Source organism: Micropterus dolomieu, linkage group LG01 (genome assembly GCF_021292245.1).
Source record: "Micropterus dolomieu isolate WLL.071019.BEF.003 ecotype Adirondacks linkage group LG01, ASM2129224v1, whole genome shotgun sequence".
Lineage (NCBI taxonomy): Eukaryota > Metazoa > Chordata > Actinopteri > Centrarchiformes > Centrarchidae > Micropterus > Micropterus dolomieu.
Genome location: NC_060150.1, coordinates 29,278,611 through 29,301,319, shown reverse-complemented (window position 1 = coordinate 29,301,319; position 22,709 = coordinate 29,278,611). Strand labels below are relative to the sequence as shown.

Genomic DNA, 22,709 nt, shown 5'->3' with positions numbered 1-22,709 from the left:
AATGAGAAGTGCTTTTTATAAACCCGTCCCATCCTCTCTAATCAAATAACAAATAGGAATTTCTAATGGTGTAATGGTTACATAAAGCACCATGTTTGGCCATTTTAAAAAGGGTGGCTGAGCTGGAGACGAGGTTGCCAATGAACACTGCATTACAGAGTAGTCAGTCAACACACTAGCAAACATGCAGATCAAAATGTACAACTTTAGTATCTGTGATCTCATGTGTGACATGAGAGCCAACCAGAGTAACAGACTCTTATCTTGACTATTAAACAGAAAGCCTATAAAAACATCCCCCATAGTTTTTATCAGTCAAATTAAAGAGTATAGCTTTTACTCTTCTAATATGTGCTGCCTTAATTGTCCCAGTTCTGGCAAGACCATCACCCAATCCTAACAATAGTTTTGGGGTTGTTCTTAGTTTCCAAGGGTCAGCCCTGACCACACTTAGACACACACATGCTTGCATTACATCATATGATCTATAGCCTTCATTTTTATTCTGAAATTTGATCACTTGTTTGTCAGAAATTCAAATTTGCTTTTGCTATAATTAGAAACGGCAGAATAACTAGCAAAGCTCCTTTGTACACTTCTCAGGTTTTGACCCTAAAAGAATCCAAATGAGCCCAATCAAAAACACATTACAGGCAAGTACAATTGCCTGAAGCCAATGCAGGCCTGTTCTGATTCAGTCTGATATAGCAACCACTGGAGCATATCCAGCCTGCGCTGTGTATCCTGTGACAGCCGCTGAGCACAGATAAAGATATGTATGGCCAAACATGCAGACTTTGATTGGATGCTCTTATCTCTATGAATAAGTGCCCAGCCACCCAAACAGCCATGTGCTGTGTACAGGAAGAAAGAATGGGAAGACAAAAGCCATTTGTTGATGTAATAAAGGTCGATGAAATTTTTGCTCTTTTTTTATAGTTGTTTTTTTGGTGGAGTTTGGGATACAGCGGGGATGCATGTGCTTTTCCTGAGTGTCACTTGCAGACTTGAACCTTAGATGGGAAATCAATAAATGAGGGAGGACAGCAGTGAGGGCTTGACACAGTCAGCTGATATTGTTAAACCCATAGACACTGAGTTATTTATATTAAGTCACATATACATCTGTGCTGTCCACCCACAGAAGTTAGATAGATAATTACAAAGCTGTGTTTTTATTGCAGGTATTACCATGGTAATACATAACCTTTAGTCTCTAGACATTGTTTTAAATCTCCTATAATTACTTAACTTGCGGCTTTTGTTAGTGAAAGTCTAACTTTCTGGTTCATTTAAATGAAAGGTCATTGTTTCAGAGGCCTGCTGATAAAGGCTGATGAAATTAGCAGATTACAGCCCCCTTCCGTGTGTCTGTGTTTGTTTATGAGCGTGCATGCAAATGTACTTTGCCTCAGGCATGTTTCATTCTAAGTGCATGAAAACGTGGCTGTTTACCCATAAAAATGATTGACCTAACTGTGACATATACGCATCTCACCATCAGGCACTGTAAACCTGGACAGGCGTCTTTCTTTTTGGGAAATATATGGTAGATGAAAATGTCTACAGTTTATCATTACTCAATTACTATTGTAACAAGGTTAGGGCGCATTCTGTTAAAGGTGACGGGACACAACCTTCTCTTAGGTCTTTATGATTTGTCATCTTTTGGTAGGCAATGGAAACTGTACTAGAGAACCAAAGTTTTTTCATTTTCAGTTTATGTTCGGCACACTGTTGTGTAAGCCACAAATTTAGTTTAGTTTGTTTGTTGGTGCATCCAAATAATGCAAGTTGTCCCTGAACTGCAAAACATTTTAGCTAGCGCTAAATCAGTTTGTTACTGAGGCCACGTCGTCAGGTTTTCCTCCCATCCCTAGAAGGCAGAGGTGATGAAATTATCCTATTTACCAGACATGTTTCCACATCATTTCATAAAAAGCTCTATGAAAAGGGAACACACCTGTTGCATACCGCTAATGATGCTGCCGTTTCATACAATGCATGGTTTCCTGCATTTTATGAAATCATAGAATGGCCGCCAGAGAACTGATTCTCCTGAATCACGGCAGAAATTAATTTTACCAGCCAAAACCATTTTAATGAAATGTACAATATTTTAATTTCAATGAAAATGCACAGATATTTTCCTATGGTTTTGTTTTATAAAAAATACAAATGTTCTTTTTCCACAGAGACATACTTAACAGCAATATTTTACAGGCCCATCTTTAAAAGAATGGTTACTACATATTATAATCAGCTAGCTTTACATGGTAGCAAATATGCAGGAGAGGTTGCCTTTAAAGATTTACATACTTTTGAATAGACTTAATATAATAGACAAAAATGCAAACACTGTAACAGATTTGCAACAAAACACAGTAATATATCAAATCACTGCAGACAAAATGTGGACATTCATGCAAAAGTTATCAAGAGTCTTTGGCTGGCAAACGCAACACATAGCAAATAAGGCATACCAGTCTGATCAGCAGAAATGGAAAAGTGTAAAAAATGTATGACATTTTTCCAGTAAGGTATCAAGTCATTGGTGTTCATGCTTAGCTCAGCCAAGAATCCAGAGCCAGAAATTAGAAAAGTTCAAGTAGTGGCAAGTGAAAGACACCGTAGTCCATTTTTGACAAAATACATGGTTAATTAGGAGGTCCTTGTATCACAAATGATGGTGCTTTAGTTGTGGTTGGAAAAGTATCATGTTTAAGAGTCATCATCAGTTTTTATGACATGGAAGAGGGTGACATTAAATATTACCTGGTGTCCATTGTTCCAGGCATACAGTGCTCTCTCTCTGGCGTTGTAGTCAAGCATTGAGATATGAAAGTACTGATTGTGGAAAGGAATGTCTATGTATTCATAAGATGAAGTCTTCGTAGAGTAAGCGTAGTAAACCTTTGCTCCAGACAGGTGAGAGTTAGTGATATAGAGCGTCCCACAGATCATGAATGATTCACCTGCATTCCTTTTGGAGTATTCGGTGTTCCAAGTCTTCAGGACCTGCAGGGTGTCAGGGTCAATCTGGGAGATAACGACATTTCCAGCATTTTGATTGGTCGCGTACACAACCCACATTCCCAGTTCGTCAGCCATGACATCGATGTCGGAGTATCCGCCCCATGTGTATGGGTACATGTTGTGGAAGCCAGCGAACTCCAAAGCTCGCTGGGCCAGCACACTGCCTGTCTCGAAGCTGTACTTGACAATAATGTTGCTTTGGTACTTGTTGTAATAAAGCGACCCATTGTAGACCATGTGATTGGTTCCCTCCCATTTAAATGGGAGGCTGTAGGTTCGGGAAACCACTCCTGCTACGAAGTCTTCTATTGTCTTGTACTCACGCACAATCTTGCTGTTGGTGTAACTGTCCATATACCAGACCTACATCAGAGAGGATGAAGAGATTGTGTAGTGTTAACAGCTGATCTCTGATACAGTGTAATAAACATGTCAAACATCAAAATAAACTTCCAACCTCTTTTTAAAAGAATTTATAGGATTCTACAAAAAAACAACGCAGTTAAAAAATCTGAAATCCAGAAACATCAACTAAATTAGAATGACTAAAATCAAAACCCACTCTATGATAACAGTTGGTCCTGTCTTCAGCTGTTGTGATATTCAGCCTACTCTGAAAACACAACACAGATAGTATACTGTATACATTGCACAGCCCTTAGAAAGCACCCCCTTGCTTGCATAACTCACCCTGTTGTTTCTGGTTGATGCTAGAGGATCAGTCATCCATGCCCCAAACCGGGTTCCAGATGTCTTTATTGTAGCAGGTCCAGTGATTTTCATTAATTTCCCACACGCTGTTAATAAAGAAATGCAGCGATAAGATGTGCTGTAGTGGTTTTTGTCTCTAACTAGATTTCTCAAGCCAATTTCATGCCTGTGCCACCAGAGAGTGTGCCCTCTGTGCATACTAAGATAAGAAGCGCTGGCAGCGAGCTGCTTTATTTAACTTGAAGCATAATGGTGCAACTGCTGTTTGTAGCTAAAGGCAACTCAGCTTTCTCAACATATTAATATGTTTTTTCTTAATGTTGTCTTCAATGTGTAGTCTTATTTAGCCACTGTAAAGAAAATACTTGACTAATGACTAGCCTTGTAGAATTAGTGGATGCTGTAGTTGCAGATATTAAATCCACAAACAGCCCTCTTTTCTGCCCATTATGAGGAAATTAGTTACTGTATGTTACTTTCAGAAGCCTTCTTTAAAAGAGTTTGGAATTAAAGGCTGTTAATACACCAAACAGTCCACAAAAATAGAAACAAATTGCTTCTCTTCTTCACTGGCATGAGATCAAGGTAAAAACACAATGGAAAAACAACAATAAAAAAAACATTACAGCAACTGAACTACTTCTAAAAGTAACGTGACATATCTAGGTACCTTTTAATAAATACAGACCACACTTGTTTGTGGTTGTATACTTCAAAACAACAAGAAAGTCAGGCTATAATGTGTATTATTTAATTCTGTACCTGAAGTTCCCCTGTGGTTATTTTCTTTAGCAGCAGCAAAACAACAGTATACAATGAGTTCAAAAAAACTCTTGCTATGACAGTGACATGGCGGTGACAATTTATGAGATCATGCAAATGCTATTGCAATGCCACTAACTTAGTTTTCCCATACAGCTACGCAGCCTGCTGTCCAGTCGCAGCACTCGCTGATAGAGCTCATCGTAGTCATAGGCCCCAAGCTCCTCCTGGATCCCTGTCAGCACTGCCGACAGGTTCCTGATCTCCTCCTTGAACTGGGAGATGAGCGCAGCATCCATCTTGTACTGCTCCAGCACGGGGATCAATGGCTTCAGTTCATCCATCTTGTCTTTAAGCTCCTGCAGAAGTGACAATGACAGCAGCAGAAATGGAAAACAGAGAGAGGTGGAAGAATGTGGATAGGTGTGATGGTCAGGGACAAATAGAACTACAGTTTGTTTGACAGATGAGCAAAAGCATCCTTCAGTACATGTTAAGTATTTGTTATCAAAAGAATGCACATATGTACTGGGAGGCTTGACCACTAACTGCTGAAGGAATTATACACAAATCCCTTTTTGCTCTACTACTCCATGATCAGATGTTGTCACATGCAGTCTCAAGAGACAGTAATTAAATAATACTAGTCGTATTATTCATCATAAGCAGTGGTGGAAGAAGTACTCAATTTTCATACTTAAGTAAAAGTACAGATACCACATGAAAAACATTACTCAAGTAAAAGTAAAAGTCATCCAGTATAAACCTACTTGAGTAAAAGTAAAAAAGTACCTGGTTTTAAAAATACTTAAGTAATGAAAAGTAAAAAGTACTACACATTCAAATCTATTGATCTTACAAAAAGCAATCAATCTTTTTAAATTCACCCAAGACAGGTTTGAATACAGCAGTGTAAGTTATATCGAATTGCAATAAGGAAAAGGACAAGTGGATATTTCCTATACTGTGGGGGGATTAGCCTGCGATACTGTTGTGGTAGTATCATTTGGTGAAGCAGCAACTATTCTATTAGGGTCTGATCTGCTTGTATCTGATGCTGGCTATACATCTCTGGCTGTGCTGGTACTGGCTGAGGCTGCCTGTATTTCACCTGCGTCTGTGTGACCTGCTTAAGACGCCTGGACTGGGTCTGTGCTTGTACTGGCTGATGCTGGATGTGAATCAGTTGTACTAGTACTGGCTGATGATCCCACAGCTACTCTACTGAGAAACTTCAGCATAGCCCCTATAAATTATAGATATTTCCTATATATTAACGGTATCAGCTGCATCAGGCCCAAGTTTCATTCAATACATTTTCAACTACAAAACACTATTTATAAAATGACTGAATATGTGATGCTTATTTACTGAGATGTGCATCCATACTGCCCAGTCTGTCCCTCTAATCAGCATTTTAATGCTCAATGTGAATCCACTGTCTTGTTTGTAAATGAGGAGGGCCGTCACATCCTGTCTGGACTGGTCCCACACATGTTTCTTGCTGGAATGTGCGAGTTTACTTTCGTGCACGCGCATATGAACGCATTTCCATGCGCAACGCAGAATTCTTACAGTTTATAAAAACAAAGGCCTGCGGCGCTTATCAAACGTAATAAAAAGTTGTATTTCACTCAACATTGTTCAGTCACAGTCTGGCAAGCAACCAAGACACAGACAAACAAGAGATGCGCTGCTCAGCTGGTTAGCAGGATAGACAGGCAGACAGAGAGATTTACAGCAGCTGCACATTAACTTAACTTTTTCTGTTATCTGTTGACATCGGGCTCTGAGAGGAGAACAACTTTACCTGACTGCTGTTCCCGCACTTCACTCTCATTGAGTTTTTTCTCTTATCGTGCCTAGAAGGATAGTCCCTCTTCATCCTCTCATCATAGTTGTCAACATTAATACTCGCTTTTACCTTTGACGAGAGAGTGAAGTGGGGCCGTCCAGCTCTGCGTGAGTGTGACTTCATTATTATTATCACTGTGTATGCCGGTGTCGCATCAGCTGGGCGACGTTGATTCCCGCAGAATCGGCTTTATCAGTTTAACATTTGTTTTTCAATGCTGCTCCACTCAAGTGCGCTGCATGCTAATAACAATGTAACGAGGTCTCGTGCAGAATGTAACAGAGGAAAACGTCAATACTTGGCTTAGAAACGTAGCTATTTGAAAGTAAAAAGTTGCAAATACATAAGTACAGATACGGAAAAAAACTACTTAAGTACAGTAACAAAGTATTTGTACTTTGCTACTCACTGATCATAAGAAAACAAGCATAACCAACAATGAAGCAATGAACCATTCATTTCTGCTTTCATCCATCCATCCATGCATTTATTTAAAAACCCTTTCAGATTGTGAAAAAAACATAAATTTATCTTTTGTTATTTACCAGGTCAACTAAAATGCAGCAATTTCCTAACACATAGGCCTATATGTCTATATTCCTATTCCAATGACAAAATTCATGTAATACTCATATTTGGTGGTCACCCTTTTTTTAAACCATGGTTTTATTTCTGATGTTCTTGTTATTATAATGGTTGTTCTACACGTTTTTCCATTTCATTCAGTGTCATGCAACTTGCCACACCAGAGACATCCCTACTCCCACACCAGCTGTCCTGTGCAATCCACACAGGGCAACTGCAGTAGCACAACAGCCTCTGAAACAACCAAAGATGTGAGCGCTTTCTGAATTAGATAGCTCCTGAAGATACCATCATGTATATATTTCTTATTTTCATGTACACACAAAAGGTTTGCACACTAAAAAAGAATTTATGATAAGAGCTCATCAGCTCTTATCGGTTTTCTCAACAACCTACTCCAAATAAATGTAAGGGATCTATTTGCCCTTTGGATATGGCTATCAAAACGTGGAATGCCACACCCATGGTGGTGGTACGACACTTTCCTGAAGTCTTGACTTGTTGCCTGGCAAACTCTTGTTGATGACAAGACAGAGCCAGTCTAGCAGTTTCCCCCTGTTTCCAGTATTTATGCTAAGCTAAGATAACCAGCTGCTAGCTATAGGCTTATATTTGCCATACAGACATAAGAGCGGTATAGATCCTCTCTATGAATAACCGTAATGATCAAACTATTCCTTTAAAGGTTCAGTGTGTAATATTTCTGAGGATCTATCAACAGAAATGCAATATAAGACCCATAACTAGGTTTTCAGTGGTGTGTAAAGACCTTACATAATAAACCATTACATTTTTATTACCTTAGAATGAGCCATTTATATCTACATAACTGCTGGTCCCCCCTCCCATGGACGTCGTCACGTTGCATCATCATGTTTGTACAGTAGCTGAAAAAGGACAAACAGCGCTACAGAGCGCGTTTTACATTCTTCTTGTTCTACTTCTGGTATAATTCAGGCAGTGCAGACACTCATCATCATCATGTTGAATACATACGTTAGAAGAAGAAGAGGCAGTAATATTATATAGCTGGGGTAAGTTTTGCATCGGAGCAATATTTTCAACCATTAGATGGTGGATGAGAATAAAAGACATAACATTAACTTGCATCAACATGTTGTATGGTTAGCTCAGTCGGTAAGGCGCAGGACTCGCAACCCAGTGTTCAATCCCACCTCGGGTGCGATTGAACACCCTTTTTTTTCTCTCTTCAACAAATGGATTCTGCAGTGAATGTTTCTCACATTGCATTTTCCTTTGTGTTTCGGTGTTTGATCCACATTTATGACATTCAGGGGAATCACGTTCTCTGACGGCTCTTTCAGAGGTGTGTCAAGCAGGCTACAGACTCCTTTAATGTCGTAAAAGTAAAAGCTCAGTTCAACTCCAAACACAGCATTGCAGTAAACAAGCTTCTTGTGCTTTTATTTTGTAGGCAAAACCACTAAAGAGGAAGTGATTATGTGAGTAACTGTTGCTGCCATGACTGAGATCTATTTCAGCACCGCTATAAATTATTTATTTATTCATATTTTTTGCCGCTATCAAAGCACCATAATCTGACCGCGAGGCAGATACTATTGTTGGCGGACAGTTTTGGCAAGGGTCCATAATCTCAGAGAGAATGAATGTGTGGTTTATAATGGACTGTGGTGCAGAAACAGTGACAGTGTTTCACACTCTTGGCTTACATTTTCCATGTTATCTGTCCGTGGCCAAGTCATAATAACATATGGTTTTACTGAATAATTAAGTAAATATAATTTCTTAATAAATATACTGACCAAGGCCTGTCATTCCCCTCTTTCTCCCAGTCTTTCTGTACCTCTCTTCTTTGAAATAAAATAGCAAAATACATTACAGAATTGCCACAATTGATGTCCTGTGAAAAAGGCTGAATTACGCTTGAAAGCATGTTTACGGTGTAAGTGATTTGTGAAATCAATGTTGCATTAAAACATTTCAGGTAAATATATAATTATTAAATAGAGAAGATAGAGTGTATGTTTGATTAAACCAGACTATGATTAAATGAGGCAGTAGAATACCTGGAAGTTTCTGGCGATGATGGATTTCCTGTCATCCTCAATCTGTCTGAACTTGGTCCTCAGGCCCTTCATCTGGTTTTCCATCTTCATGACGTATTGGAAATCCCTCTGAGTTCGCAGGTTCAGCACCTCAATGGACTGAGACATGTTCTGTACCTAGAATAAAGAAGGCCATGATAAATGATCACCTCAAACAGGGTTATTATGCACAAGTTGGACCTTTAGTAGTACAGTATATAGTGTAGAAGAGTATAGTACAGTAGTTAACTCAGCAAGTGAATAGCTGATGTCTACTCTTCTCTCCTACCTGCCTTTCACTGCAACTAATTGAAAGGCACTTTGATGGGTTGTCCCTGGTGAACCTGTGTGTGTGCCTGAATACATAACAGGCTATTGTTGAAAAAGAACAAAGGTGGCAAAGCCTAACAGCAGTGTGCCTGTGTTAAATGCACATGATAAAACATCTAGTATTTGAAGTATTAAACTCCTCAAAAGAATGATAAAGATTGTAGAGATTAGTTCTTATGTAAGTGTAAGTGTGTGTGTGTGTGTGTGTGTGTGTGTGTGTGTGTCTGTGTGTGTGTGTGTGCATGTGCATTTACATGTGCTTACCTTCTCTAGTAGCTGGCGGAGCTGTCTGCTCTTGGCATCTCTGGAGCAGAGGCTCTGTTCTGGTGCCACCACTGTGCAGATACAGCGCCCATCAGCATCCTGGGCCGAGCTGTACACCTGCCAGCCTTCCTTTGGACCAATAGTCTGCATGTACAAACAAATATATGTATACACTCTTTTAGATTATGTATTGCAATCAAAGAGAAAGATTCCCTGCTGACTGGCTTTATGGATGTGGCTTCAGTACAAGCCAAACAGATTGTTTCTCTTAGCGCAACCGCTAACATCCAGGACACCGTGTTATGGGATCCCTCTACCCTTCCAAGGCTTTCCTCCTGCTCGATTCCAAAGCATCAGTCAACCTGGGCTGAAGTGGTGGTCCGTGGCTGCAAGAGAGGCTCGGACGGGGCTGCCTCTCCTCCGCACATCGGCCTCTCCAACCGCTATGCAGCCCTGTCTAACGACACTCCGGTCCATCCAGCGGATACACCTGCGGCTTCGAGTCTCCCTGATACGGATCCCTTTAGGCGGACAGTGCCGGCCGACACTGTTGCATCTCCTCCACCGGCTACATCTCCCGCAGTGGCAGCAAACGGTGATTGGTTGGGCTGACGGTCTGCCACTGGGCCTCAACGGTGGCCGTCATCCTGGTCAAAAACCTCCGCTTCCCGACGTAGGATCCTGAAGGACGCTGTGCTCAGACGCACCGGAGGCCGTCTCTACCCTGCACCGTCGGGTAGCCCTTCTCTCAGTTCTGGTACTGCTACTCCAACACAACACTCGGTAGCTCACACACTCCATTCTCAGTCCGCACGCAGTGTTGAAGCAGATTCTGCTCAGTCCTGCTCTGGAACCCCAGAACCGGCATCTCCTTGCCCCCTTTTCTCCCCAACCACACTAATAATTGGTGACTCCATAACCAGAAACATCCGTTTCTTTAACGCTACCACTCACTGCTTCCCCGGTGCCACCACAGCTGACATTTTAAAAAAACTCCAGGACCTAATGCCATCGCTCCTGTCCTCCATCACAAGGGTGATAGTCCATGTGGGAACAAATGACACAGCTCTTCAGCAGTCTGAGCTGACAAAATCAGATTTTAACCATCTTTTTAACTTTTTAAAGCAGTGTGGAAAGTCCGTTTTTATCTCTGGTCCCATTCCCACTGTTGGTCGTGGTGCTGACCGCTTCAGTAGACTCCTTGGCCTCCACGACTGGCTCCAATCCGCCTGCAGGGCTCACCGTGTGTGTTATGTGGATAATTTTAATATTTTCTGGCAAAGAATGTCTCTTTTTAAGATAGACGGACGTCACCCAAAGAAACGGGGCTCAGAAATGTTAGCTGCTCACATACAGCATGTGGTGCAGTCCACACATGACTTACGTGAATGACTAATCATTCATGCAGCACACCTGGACACACCACCGGTTACTGAACAGAACTCTAACTCACTACCACAAACAACTGTCTCCACCTGCTGGCATGTAAAGCCGTCTGCTCCCAGCGCTGTTCCAAAGACTTCTATTCCTGCCATCATCACGCATAGACCAGTAAAGCGAAATGTGCACATCCCACACAGAAATAATAGTAATCATATAAAGATTAGGACAACTGCACCAACTCCAGCACCCAAAACAAACTCATTAAAAATGGCATCAAGTACGCTGTGATGAATTTAACTCCTTTGATTTCACTCTTAAACTTGGAGGGCTGCAACCAATCATATTTGTATAATTTATCGCCCCCAAAAACCCCCAAAAAATTTTTATCAGAACTTCCTGAATTTTTATCTACTCTGGTTTTCAAAGTTTTGCGCATTCTTTCAGAGCCAAAGCCAACACCTTTCTGATTCCAACACCAACAATCTGGTCGATCACTTCAATCATATCTGCTTGTCGTCACTAAATATTACTGCTCCTCTAAAGGTTAGGCCTACGTCTAAAGCTAGTAAGATAGCCTGGATAAATGACAGCATTCGCAGCCTAAAAAGGGAATGCAGGAAAGCAGAGCGCAGATGGAAAAAATCCAGTCTCCAAGTCCATTACCTCAGTCTGAAGGATTTATTAATTAACTACAATAACATGGTTAAGGATGCGAGAACACACTATTTTCCTGAACTCATTACTACACATAAACACAATCCCAGGTTTCTGTTTAAGACTGTGGATCAACTGGTAAACCCAACCCCTTCTTGTGCCTCAGCTGGAAGTAATGATGACTGTGAATTGTTTTTATCTTATTTTACCAATAAGGTGGTGTCAATCAGAGCCTCTATTACTCCCGCAGCCTCTTACTCAGAGGTCCCTCACCAGCAACAAGAGAGTTTTAACCAGTTTTATCCCATCGACTTGTCTGAGCTTTTAAAAACAGTATCACAAATGAGAGTGTCCTCCAGCCCACTTGATGTAATACCTACAAAGTTTTTACTGAAAGTAATGGATTCTGTTGGGCCCCATTTGATCTCTGTTTTTAACAGCTCCCTATCTACTGGTTGTGTCCCTGGTTATTTTAAAATGGCTTGCGTGAACCCACTTTTAAAGAAACCCTCATCAAAACTTTAGACCAATTTCAAAACTGCCTTTTATTGCAAAGATTCTAGAAAGAATTGTGTCCAAACAACTGCTCACTGTGCTGGAAAATAACACATTATTTGAAAAGTTTCATTCTGGTTTCAGGAAGTACCACAGCACTGAGACTGCCCTGCTTAAAGTCACCAATGACCTTTTAATGTCTGCTGATGATGGCATGTGCTCAGTCCTGCTACTCCTGGACCTTAGCGCTGCTTTTGACACCATTGATCACAACATCATGTTAGACAGACTGAGGCACTGGGTGGGGATCTCTGGTACTGCCCTAGAATGGTTTTCATCCTACCTGTCAAATAGGAAGTTTTGCATGTCTGTAAACAAATATGTCTCTTCATTCTGTCCAGTTAAATATGGTGTGCCTCAGGGGTCGGTCTTAGTACCCATTGTGTTTTCCTTGTATCTGCTTCCCCTTGGACATATTGGCCCTCATTTATGAAAAGTGCGTACACCAAATTTCCAGCGTACACCTGGCGTACACCCAAAACCACGGTGACTTTGAGATTTATCAATATGGACGTTGGCGTACGGCAAATCCTACGCCAGCTCAGGAGGTGGTGTACATGTACGCAAGTTTTGAATTAATGCAGAAATGCGCAGAAAAACAATTCCTAACACCACAAAACGCACGGACAAACTAAAAGATATGATATATTATGACCCACTGTAACAGAAAGAAAGTTTGAAACATTAATTTTGGTGTTTATATTTGAGCAACACGGACTTTATACAGCCTATATAATATTTGAGCAGTCAAAACATGCTTTGATTTGTATTTGGACTATTTTATCGTAGCTTTAGGTGCCTTTTATTTGGGTTTGCTTTTAATAAAATGTGTACCTTCTAATGAAAAGGCTATGAGCAAAAAATGTTGTAAGGTAAATAAATACTGCATACAAACAACGAAGCGCATAAGCGGATGGCGGATAAGCACTGAGACTGGCTACTGAAATGGACACAGCCCCACGCCCTTTAGGTGAGGCTGGCACAGACATGTTGCGCACAAAGCCCTGCATTAATTATAAGACAAACTTTATATTATGACAGCAACAGCGAGCACCGACACCCCCGCTAAAAGCCCATTCCCGGAGGTGATGAAGCAGCTTTTTATCAGAGCAATATACTTTCATTTGGAGCTTATTTGGGACTTAACTTTGATGGGCGTTTTAGCAGTGCTAAATCTATCTCTTGGAGCACCACAAGTAGCCAATTTATAATTCTAGGAACAGACAAAAACTTCTAGTTTGCACAGTGTCTTTGCAAGAGTGACTGCTCGTGTCCATTTTTAAGCGCGTTGAACATTTTGTCAAAAATGTGTCCAGTTTAAATCATCGAATAAAAAAGTATTAAATTGTTTCCAAAAGAAAAATCTCGTAATATTAAAATGCACAATATTTTTGAACATTTATGCCTGGGATGGGCTCTAGTAGTGAAACTAAACATTTAATCTTTATTTAAATCTGTCAAAACAACATAATATTTTGTTTCTTAAGTTTTAATTTGTGGATTTCCTGCTCCAAACCATGTATTTCTTGCCGTATTCCGTCAGTCCCTGCCATGAAGTCGTGGGTGCGGCCTCCTGAAGCTTGAATAATTGGGGGCGTTTCATTCAAATTACGCACGTTTTCAGCCGCCGCATTTATCAGCACCAGGTGATGCGATGCGTACACCTGAAATGCTAGGGTACACTCTCATTGATAAATCAGGCGCTGAGAACAGTGTAAGCATAATCTCACGCACAAAAATAAGCCCGTTTCTGCGGAAGATTGATAAATGAGTGCCATTATCCATAAACATGGTATTTCTTTTCATATTTATGCTGATGACACACAAATGTACTTGCCCGTCAGATCCACAGACCCTGGAATGCTGAGTTCACTTACCGACTGCCTTTGTGAAGTTAAAAAATGGATGTCAAATTATTTCCTCCAGCTGAACTCAGACAAAACAGAAATCCTGGTCATCGGGTCAGCAGATGGCAGAATAAATACTGCCATCTGCTGGTTCCCTAGTAAATCACATTAAGCCTGTGGCAAAGAACCTTGGTGTTTGGTTTGATAGTAATTAAAATTTTGAGCAGCACACCACAAAGCTTGTTCAATCATGTTTTTATCAACTTAGAAATATAGCAAAAATTCGATCTATGTTAACTTTTAAGGACACCGAGACCATTTTAAACGCCTTCATCTCATCACGCCTGGATTATTGCAACAGCCTTTTCACCTGTTTAACCCAAAAATCTATTGATCGACTCCAGACTGTCCAGAACTCAGCTGCCAGGCTTTTAACCAGAACAAAGAAATATGACCACATTACCCCTGTTTTAGCTTCATTACACTGGCTCCCAGTATGTTTTAGAATTGACTTAAAAATTTTATTGATAACTTTTAAAGCTCTTCATGGCCTCTCGCCTTGTTATATGTCTGAACTTTTAGTCCCATACACACCAGCACGTACCTTGAGATCCTCGGGCAGAGGTCTGTTGTCTGTTCCAGAGTCTTGACTGAAAACTAAAGGGGACAGAGCGTTTGCTGTCAGGGCCCTGAGGCTCTGGAACAGCCTGCCCGAGGAAATCAGGTCGGCTGAGTCAGTGAACTGATCTTATTTGACTTTATTTTATCCCTTTTATTTTATTCTATTTTACTTATTTTAAATTTATCTTAAACGTGTATTTTAGTCTTTTCAATGTTTTCTTGCTTTTATCTTGTATTGTTTTTGTATTATTTTTCGGGTATTATTGTCTTTACACTTGTTAAAGCACTTTGTAACTTGTTTTTGAAAGTGCTCTACAAATAGATTATTATTATTATTATTATCACTTATTTCACATTTGTGTGGCACAGGTTCTCTTTGGAAAGCTGTTAACCTCAAGTAATTCTGAACAAAGCAACAGATATATACACATGCACTTTCAGAACACACCATGCGTCAAACAATGATCATGAACAATTTCAACTTTAATAATGTAATAAAAATAACTGGTTCATAAATTTGATGTCTGATAAGTTCAGTGTGTAAAACTGGATGATTTCTAAGCAAAAATAAAGGAGCCCTGGCTGTGATTCCAATGACTTCCATGGTTATCCTTCTCTTTTGTATGTCCTTGTATGTACATGTGTGTTGTGGGTGCTGCTTACCATTTCGGGCACCTGGCTGAGCTACTCACCTAAATCCAATCATCTCATCCACTTCCTGGTAAAATACACTTGTTCTCCTACTACTCATCGCCAGATTGTTCCGTCCCTTAAGTGGATTTGTGTGTCTATGCCTTTCATCATCGCTTCACTTCAAGCCACATCTGCTAACACCAGCCAGACCACATTATGATCTACCTGCCTACCTCACGCCTTCGTCAGCCCTACCAACTACCTCAACTATAGGCTGTTTGTTAATACATTCTATTAATTCAGCTGTTGTGATCTCTGTCCGCTTCTGGCTCTGCCTTAACCAAACTGTAACAGAAAAGTCTGGCCAACATGGACCCAGCAATCAGGAGCCCTGAGTGCAAGCATTAGCCACTCCAGGTGTACGGGTTGGACAACTTGAGAAGATTGTTCATGAGGTAATGGACACTCTACATACTCTCTCTACCATCGTCACTTAGCTTGGCAGACAAATGAACCAGGTAACCACTCACCTTTCCATCTCTTCCACAGACAGTTCAACTGCTGCTAGCTCATTATTCAGTGGTCAGTTTCTGGTCCACTGTTCTCTAGTGCAGGGGTATTCAATTAGATTTCAAAGAGGTCTAGTTAGAGAAAATTTCCTGAAGCAAAGGTCCGGAACATCAAAACAACGAACTTGCGTTATCATTCAGTACTATAACCTATAGTTGTATCAACACATGTTTTTAGTCAACAACGGACTGTCAAATCAAATAATATTTCAGTCAGTTTTCACATCAAACTGGAGGGATAATAACTATTCAAATAATAAATTCTAAATTTAAGTAAACTAAATTAAAGTGCCTAATTTTTAGAAAAAATTTAATAAAAAGTGTAGCTTGAAGTGATGAAGTGCTGTCTTAACCAATTTTATAATAAACACACAACTGAACAGCTGTAATGCCTCCTCTTCTCTTTCATTTCCTCTTACAGAGCTACCACTTTCCTACTTTCTGTTGTTCAGTGAGAAACGTGAGCTCCAGCTCGCATATTGGAGATCTATGAGATATTCTGGTTTTGAACTGCCCGTGGGAGGAATGTACGTGTAAAAATCTGTACATTCTTGATTAAAAGTCATGTGAAATCTCTTTTATCTTTCGTCTCCTCAATTCATGTGTGTTTCCAAAACGTCTCTGGTGAATCTCGCGGACACGACTCGCAAGTATCGGTATGCACAGATTTGATTGGCTGAGCAGCGTCACATGAGACGATTGGAGCACATGCGATTGGTCTGTGAGTTTCCTGGTCCTCTAAACCAGTACAGTAAATGTACGGGTTAAATGCGCGGGTTAAAATAGAAACGCTCCGTCACGAGGTAGTAAGTCTCAATAATAAATGGGCTGTAGGTCGGCGGTCCGGAGAGGACGTCGGCTGGGTCCGGATCCGGACCGCGGTCTGCCTATTAGTGACCACTGGCCTAAAGTGTTCTCATTAATTACTAGAGCAATGGTGGTCTACATCGTCATCATGTAAAGTGTTATTTTATAGTGTAAAGTTAGATCACAGTGTTAAAACTCTACAGCTCTGAGTGTGTGTGCTCCTTTCTGTATCTAACTGCCCAGGCTCAGCAGTAGCACATGTGTTTGTGAGCAAGCTCGTGTGCTTTGGGAGAAAAGGGAGGGAGCACAGTGAGGCAGCATCAAAAACACTTGCAAAAATATAGAAGCAGATTTAGTGCAAATTGTGTCATACATAAATATAGTCCATCAAAAAAAGAATGTCCTGTCTCCAGCACACAGCACAAAAGACACCAGCTTATTCCACAAAGTCAGGTTATGGTTAAAATAGCATGATCAGCAGAAGCCATGCCTAGGACACAGAGGGGGGGAGCAGTGCAGACAAAAAGACAGACATTAGTGACTATCCTTAATTATTTTAATCTTTTTACCTAGATGTGCCTTGTTGTTGAGTTATCTGGGGTGTGGCTTCAGTGACTGCCTTAAACTCAAAAAAGGCTTAGGAGATGACGGAGGACACTTGGACAACTCGCTCCTTAAAATCTTCTTCCTTTGAATTTATTTAGTTTTCCACAATCATCAGTTGTTATTCATACATCAATGGAGTTTGATAGGCTGATAACCGTTAAATGCAACCAGAAGAAAAAAAAACAAACGACATCAGCTCAATATTAATTTCTATGCAGTGATTTACTATCCAAGCCCCTTATTTGAATAATATTCCAAATGTACAACGTCAGCATTTTTGCCACACATTAAACACATGATCAAAGAGTTAATAAATCACATCCAAATACCTAGAGCAGTTCATCTAAGAATAAAGATTAATCCGAATAATAATAATTCACATTTAAACACAGCTCTTAAATAAACAAGTTAAGTATAGTATGTATCAAGTATAACCATTATATCGACTATTGACGAAATCGAAACGAATCATGTTTACATTTCCACCCTGAATGACGTAATAATGTAAAGCACAAATATCCTCTACTACCATGACTCACGACTAATAAGCCCATTAAACAATCACTTAAACTAATCACCATGTTGATAAATTAAATTAAGGCAGCAGCATCTCAAAAGCGCCACGCTGATCTTTTTAAAAAAGCCATTATATCTTGCCGCATGCAAATCATTCACAAATACCAGAGTCCAAATACACTTAAACAAAGCAATCACTCACATACCAATAGCTCCTCTGAGACCTCCTGCACACTGATGCACCCTCTGCTGTTAATCTTCGTTGCCTTCTCCTTCTTTGCTTAACTCGAGCACATTTGCCAGCCCTAATTCACATTTAATTGGCGTCTTTTCCCACCTGGCTGCAGCAGAAACACCTCCGTGAACCTTCACCTCAGGCGATCTTCTCAGCTCAGGACTGCCCCTCCAGGTGATCTCCCAGTCAATCAGTACCGCTATTGGTATTCGAGAAAATAATGTAATAATTTAGCTACGAAAAATTTAAACCTAAATCAATTTAATTAATAATTTAAACCAATTTAATAGAAGTGCTGAACTGTAGTCATGAACACAGAAACAAGCTCACTGTGGTAAGATCATTGACTGCAGGAGAGGCTGCAGGTGTTCAAAATCTGCTGACACTGTGACAGTGCACGCTTTGTTCTACTGTTATCTACTGTTGTTATGACTACATGAGGAACTGCTGATGTATTAGTCTGCTGATATTAAGACTACATATTTAATTACCAGTTAAGGGTTTGATTGTCAACTTCCAACCTCTGATGCTTACAGCCTGTGTGAGCTTTGAGTGAATTTGCTGAAGGAATTTTAGCTGAACCTTTTCGCGACAGATTGAGGATGAACCTTTTCGCGACAGATTGAGGATGAACCTTTTCACGACAGATTGAGGATGAACCTTTTCGCGACAGATTGAGGATGAACCTTTTCACGACAGATTGAGGATGAACCTTTTCGCGACAGATTGAGGATGAACCTTTTCACGACAGATTGATGATGAACAGAAGGGCAGCAGATAGAGTCAGCACTATATCAAGATTACTGTAAGAAACCAAGCATTAATGAAAGATACAACATTACCCATGTAACTTTTTAAGAAATATAATTGTGTGTCAAATTATGCATTTATAACTTAAAATACGGTGAGACGTTGAAATATAATGGAGAACTTGTTATCCAGTAGTGTAAAAATCTAGAAAATCAACAACACAGAAATGAATGTCAGCTGGAGAACAGTGTTAATTGGTAAAACAACACGTGTAAGCAGCACGACAGCAGAGGAGAAGAAGTTCACCATAAGGAGAGGAGGGGGCAAACCAGCCCAGAGGTGGATATATAAGGCTGTCTGCAGACCACAGGACTGACTCCATCCTCCGACCTGCAGGGATGTTGTACAGGTTTATCTGTCCTGTATCGGAATAAACTCTTTTTGCACCGACTCTTGATCGTCTCCAGAGAAGTTTTTGATTGCAAACTTATTGACTATAGTAGAAAGTTAATGGAGTATTTTTGACAAAGTTTAAAAAGCCGGTGAAAGTGGGGACTGGTCGCACATCTGACCCAACAAACTTCAAGACTTGATCCATTGTTGTTAAATCTTTGTCTTAAAGGTAACTAAAGCTGTCATAGTATTATTTTTCCTTCTGCCATGTAGCAGAGTGGAAGTACAAGCTGCATTAAATGGAAATACTAATAAGTATAAATCCCATAAAACTATATTTACGTACGTACTTTAATTGGTTGATGTTCTTGTTACATCAACATTTTTGCATGATGTTTAATAAAATGCAAAAAACATTGCTGTTGTAAGGAATTTCTATTGAAATGTCAACACTTTGTTTTAAAACGCACAGAAGTTCATGCTCATTTGCAGAGACCACACCACCACTGTTTCTAATTTATAGTAATATAAATATTAATGTTTCATGGAAAAAATGCTTTGTCTTTCAATAGCTTCCGTGTCATGTGATTCAGGGACTCCAGACTAATGTCAAACTGTAGTACTACAATAGGGAAATGAGACAGAGACAGGCTCTTTATACACAGGGTGAGACCGTGTTTGATGGCCACACCACTCGTGGGGGGTGTGAACAATAAACGTATGGCAAAGCCTATACGGATAATGCGTCCATTTAATAGCAGTGAAAGTAACTCAAAAGTAATACAAAAGTAGTGTAAAGCATTACAACTCAGAGACAGCAATATTATAATATAACTAATTACTGCTCCAAAATGGAACCCATCAAGTAAAGTTGTAGAACAAAGTTGGATGTTTCTGTAGTTACATAACTTAGACAAACAACAAGACTTCAACAACCTGTTGAACAGGACCATGAAAGACCATGACAGACATCTTATTGTTGGTTAGTTATTTTTACCTGACAGATGTTTTCACACTGAGGTGGGGCAGTAAGTCACAGAGAAACACGTGCTTCAATCTGTCAATGTTGCATTCCCATCTTTGATACATTAACTCACCATGTTTTTTAATCTTACTTAGCCTAGGAATCAAATTTTATATCAACTGCTAGTTAACATATCCTTCCTGAAATTAGTGTTACAACCACCAAGTGGCAAAACTCTACAACTGCTAACCAGAGATGCTGTCGTGGTTATAATGAATGTTGCATCACCTGCTGCCTTCAGTCCAGGTTGCTTATAAAACTGCAGAGCTATAAGGAAAGTCTGTAAGTCAACACACTCACCAGACTCTTAAACCCAGTGTAACGTTAACTAAACTGTGACATTGCATAATCAACAATAAAGCTGTAACCTGTTTTTAACTTACAGAGCACAACCATGCAGCCTAATGTACAATGTGTCTACAATTAATGACAGCTTATTAAATACTGTAAGTCAACAAACCCTGTTGACTCTCAAACCCAGTGTAAAGTTAATTAAATAAAACTGTAAGGTTACCTCTTTCTAGCCAACGGTAATAAATAATGTGACGGCAGCCAGTGAGACGTAAATAATTATTATACATTGCTGCTCCAGTGATTAGAGTTTATTTCTGTAACCATTTTTCACAATTGATTCTTTATTAATGTTTACTGTATGTTATGTAGCAGAAGGGAGTTACAAAACTCAATTTCACTCTACAAATCAGAGGTGTAGTCTACGTGATACGCAGGTATACGCCGTATACCTACTAAGAACGGTCAAAGATTTCCGTATACCCACTTAAAATAGCGAGATGATACGTAACAACATCGTTTTGTGACAGAACCTTCACACGTTCATTCATAAATTCACCCCGTCTGTGTTGCTAATCTCTGAACTGACTGGGGCTTCAGTGGCCTCTGACCGGGATCAGACATCACCTACCAAACAACAACACAGCTGCCTGACTGTCACTTGGCGCACGTTTGAAATTAACTAATGTGAATAACAAAAGGAGATGTGAAACGTGAGCAAACTCAAACTACACTCTTTGTTTTTTCATAAGCCTGCAGCTGATGTTTTTTGTAAGATAAGTGAGCTTGAGAGGATGTGGACCTCTTTTGGTGTCCTCACTGCTAATATTGAATGAATGAGTTTTGGTGATAGAACTGCACATTGGCCTATGTTCATTGTTATTACTGCTACTGAAAAGCCTCAGCTTTCCATTATTGTTAATAATAGTTGCAACTTGCACTCTGAAATGTGCATTGAAAATTGACAGCTGATAAAACCTGTGCTCAGGGACTAGATTCATAAAACATCTAAGGCTAAATGTAGCTCTTAACTGGCTGAGTTAGATGGTGATTAACAATTTTGATTAAAACATTAGACATTTCCACCAAGTTGGTGCAGAAAATGTCTCCAGAATGCAGGAAATTAAATGTTTAATGCTAAAAATCTTCTGTGAGAGGACCCCCAGACCCTCCAATTGGGAATTCATCAATAAATATTTCTTTAAATACAATTAAAATATCTTCTAGTTTTGATCTCGTGAACCCAATATTTTGGATTGTCATGTCTGATATGCTGTCACAACTCTAATCTGAGCCCTAAAATGTCCCCACCACTTATCAACACAAAGTGACGCCCTTTCCCACCTGTAACTGTCATTGGCTGATGGCAGTCTCTGCAGTGTTGATAACACACAGCCTCAGCAGTCCTTCAGAATGCTCTCTATTACATGCACATGCATACTGTATGTATTAGTCGCGATCTTGTGAGGGGTAAGTCACAAGATCACTGACGTAATTGCTGATGTAATCTGCACTTTGGTGTCTGTAGCCACCTGTCAGAAGCTCTGTCTTAAACCGGACTCTTATCCAGTTTTAATCCACACTTTTTCGTTACATTTTTTACATTATTTTTATTTAACTTAAGTTTTTAACTTAAGTTTTACGTGGGTTAAGGATTTTAGTCATCCGACATGGATTTTAAGATAGATGACCGTAAAAACGGCATCAACACTACTGATCGCAACAAAGCTCCGGTGACTATGCAAGCCGAGATAACTCTGCCCCATGAGGACTGCTCACTCCTTAAGAAAGCGAACAAGAAGATTGCTGACCTTATGGAAGACATCCGACGACTTTCAGAGGAACTCAAAGAGAAAGATTCCCTGCTGACTGGCTTTATGGATGTGGCTTCAGTACAAGCCAAACAGATTGTTTCTCTTAGCACAACAGCTAACATCCAGGACACCGTGTTTTGGGACCCCTCTGGCCTTCCGAGGCTTTCATCCTGCTCGACTTCGAAGCATCAGTCAACCTGGGCTGAAGTGGTGGTCCGTGGCTGCAAGAGAGGCTCGGATGGGGCTGCCTCTCCTCCGCACATCGGCCTCTCCAACCGCTATGCAGCCTTGTCTAACGACACTCCGGTCCATCCAGCTGATGCACCTGCGGCTTCGAGTCTCCCTGATAGGGATCTCTTTCGGCGCACAGTGCCTGCCGACACTGTTGCATCTCCTTCACCG

The 22,709-nt window shown here is 40.3% G+C and overlaps 1 protein-coding gene across 2 annotated transcripts in view; it reads right to left on the bottom strand.

Annotated features, from left to right (window-relative positions):
- Positions 1 to 2,208: 2,208 nt before the first annotated feature.
- olfm3a (olfactomedin 3a) overlaps positions 2,209 to 22,709 on the bottom strand; it is a 54,843-nt gene continuing 34,342 nt past the window's right edge. For both annotated transcript variants that reach the window (XM_046049499.1, XM_046049489.1), the window contains exons 2-6: positions 9,610 to 9,753; positions 8,998 to 9,153; positions 4,649 to 4,868; positions 3,727 to 3,833; positions 2,209 to 3,399 (exon numbers count right to left, since the gene is read on the bottom strand). In XM_046049499.1, the coding sequence (XP_045905455.1) occupies positions 2,722 to 3,399; positions 3,727 to 3,833; positions 4,649 to 4,868; positions 8,998 to 9,144 (1,152 nt within the window). In that variant the 5' untranslated portion in view covers positions 9,145 to 9,153; positions 9,610 to 9,753 and the 3' untranslated portion in view covers positions 2,209 to 2,721. The remainder of the gene's footprint in view (positions 3,400 to 3,726; positions 3,834 to 4,648; positions 4,869 to 8,997; positions 9,154 to 9,609; positions 9,754 to 22,709) is intronic.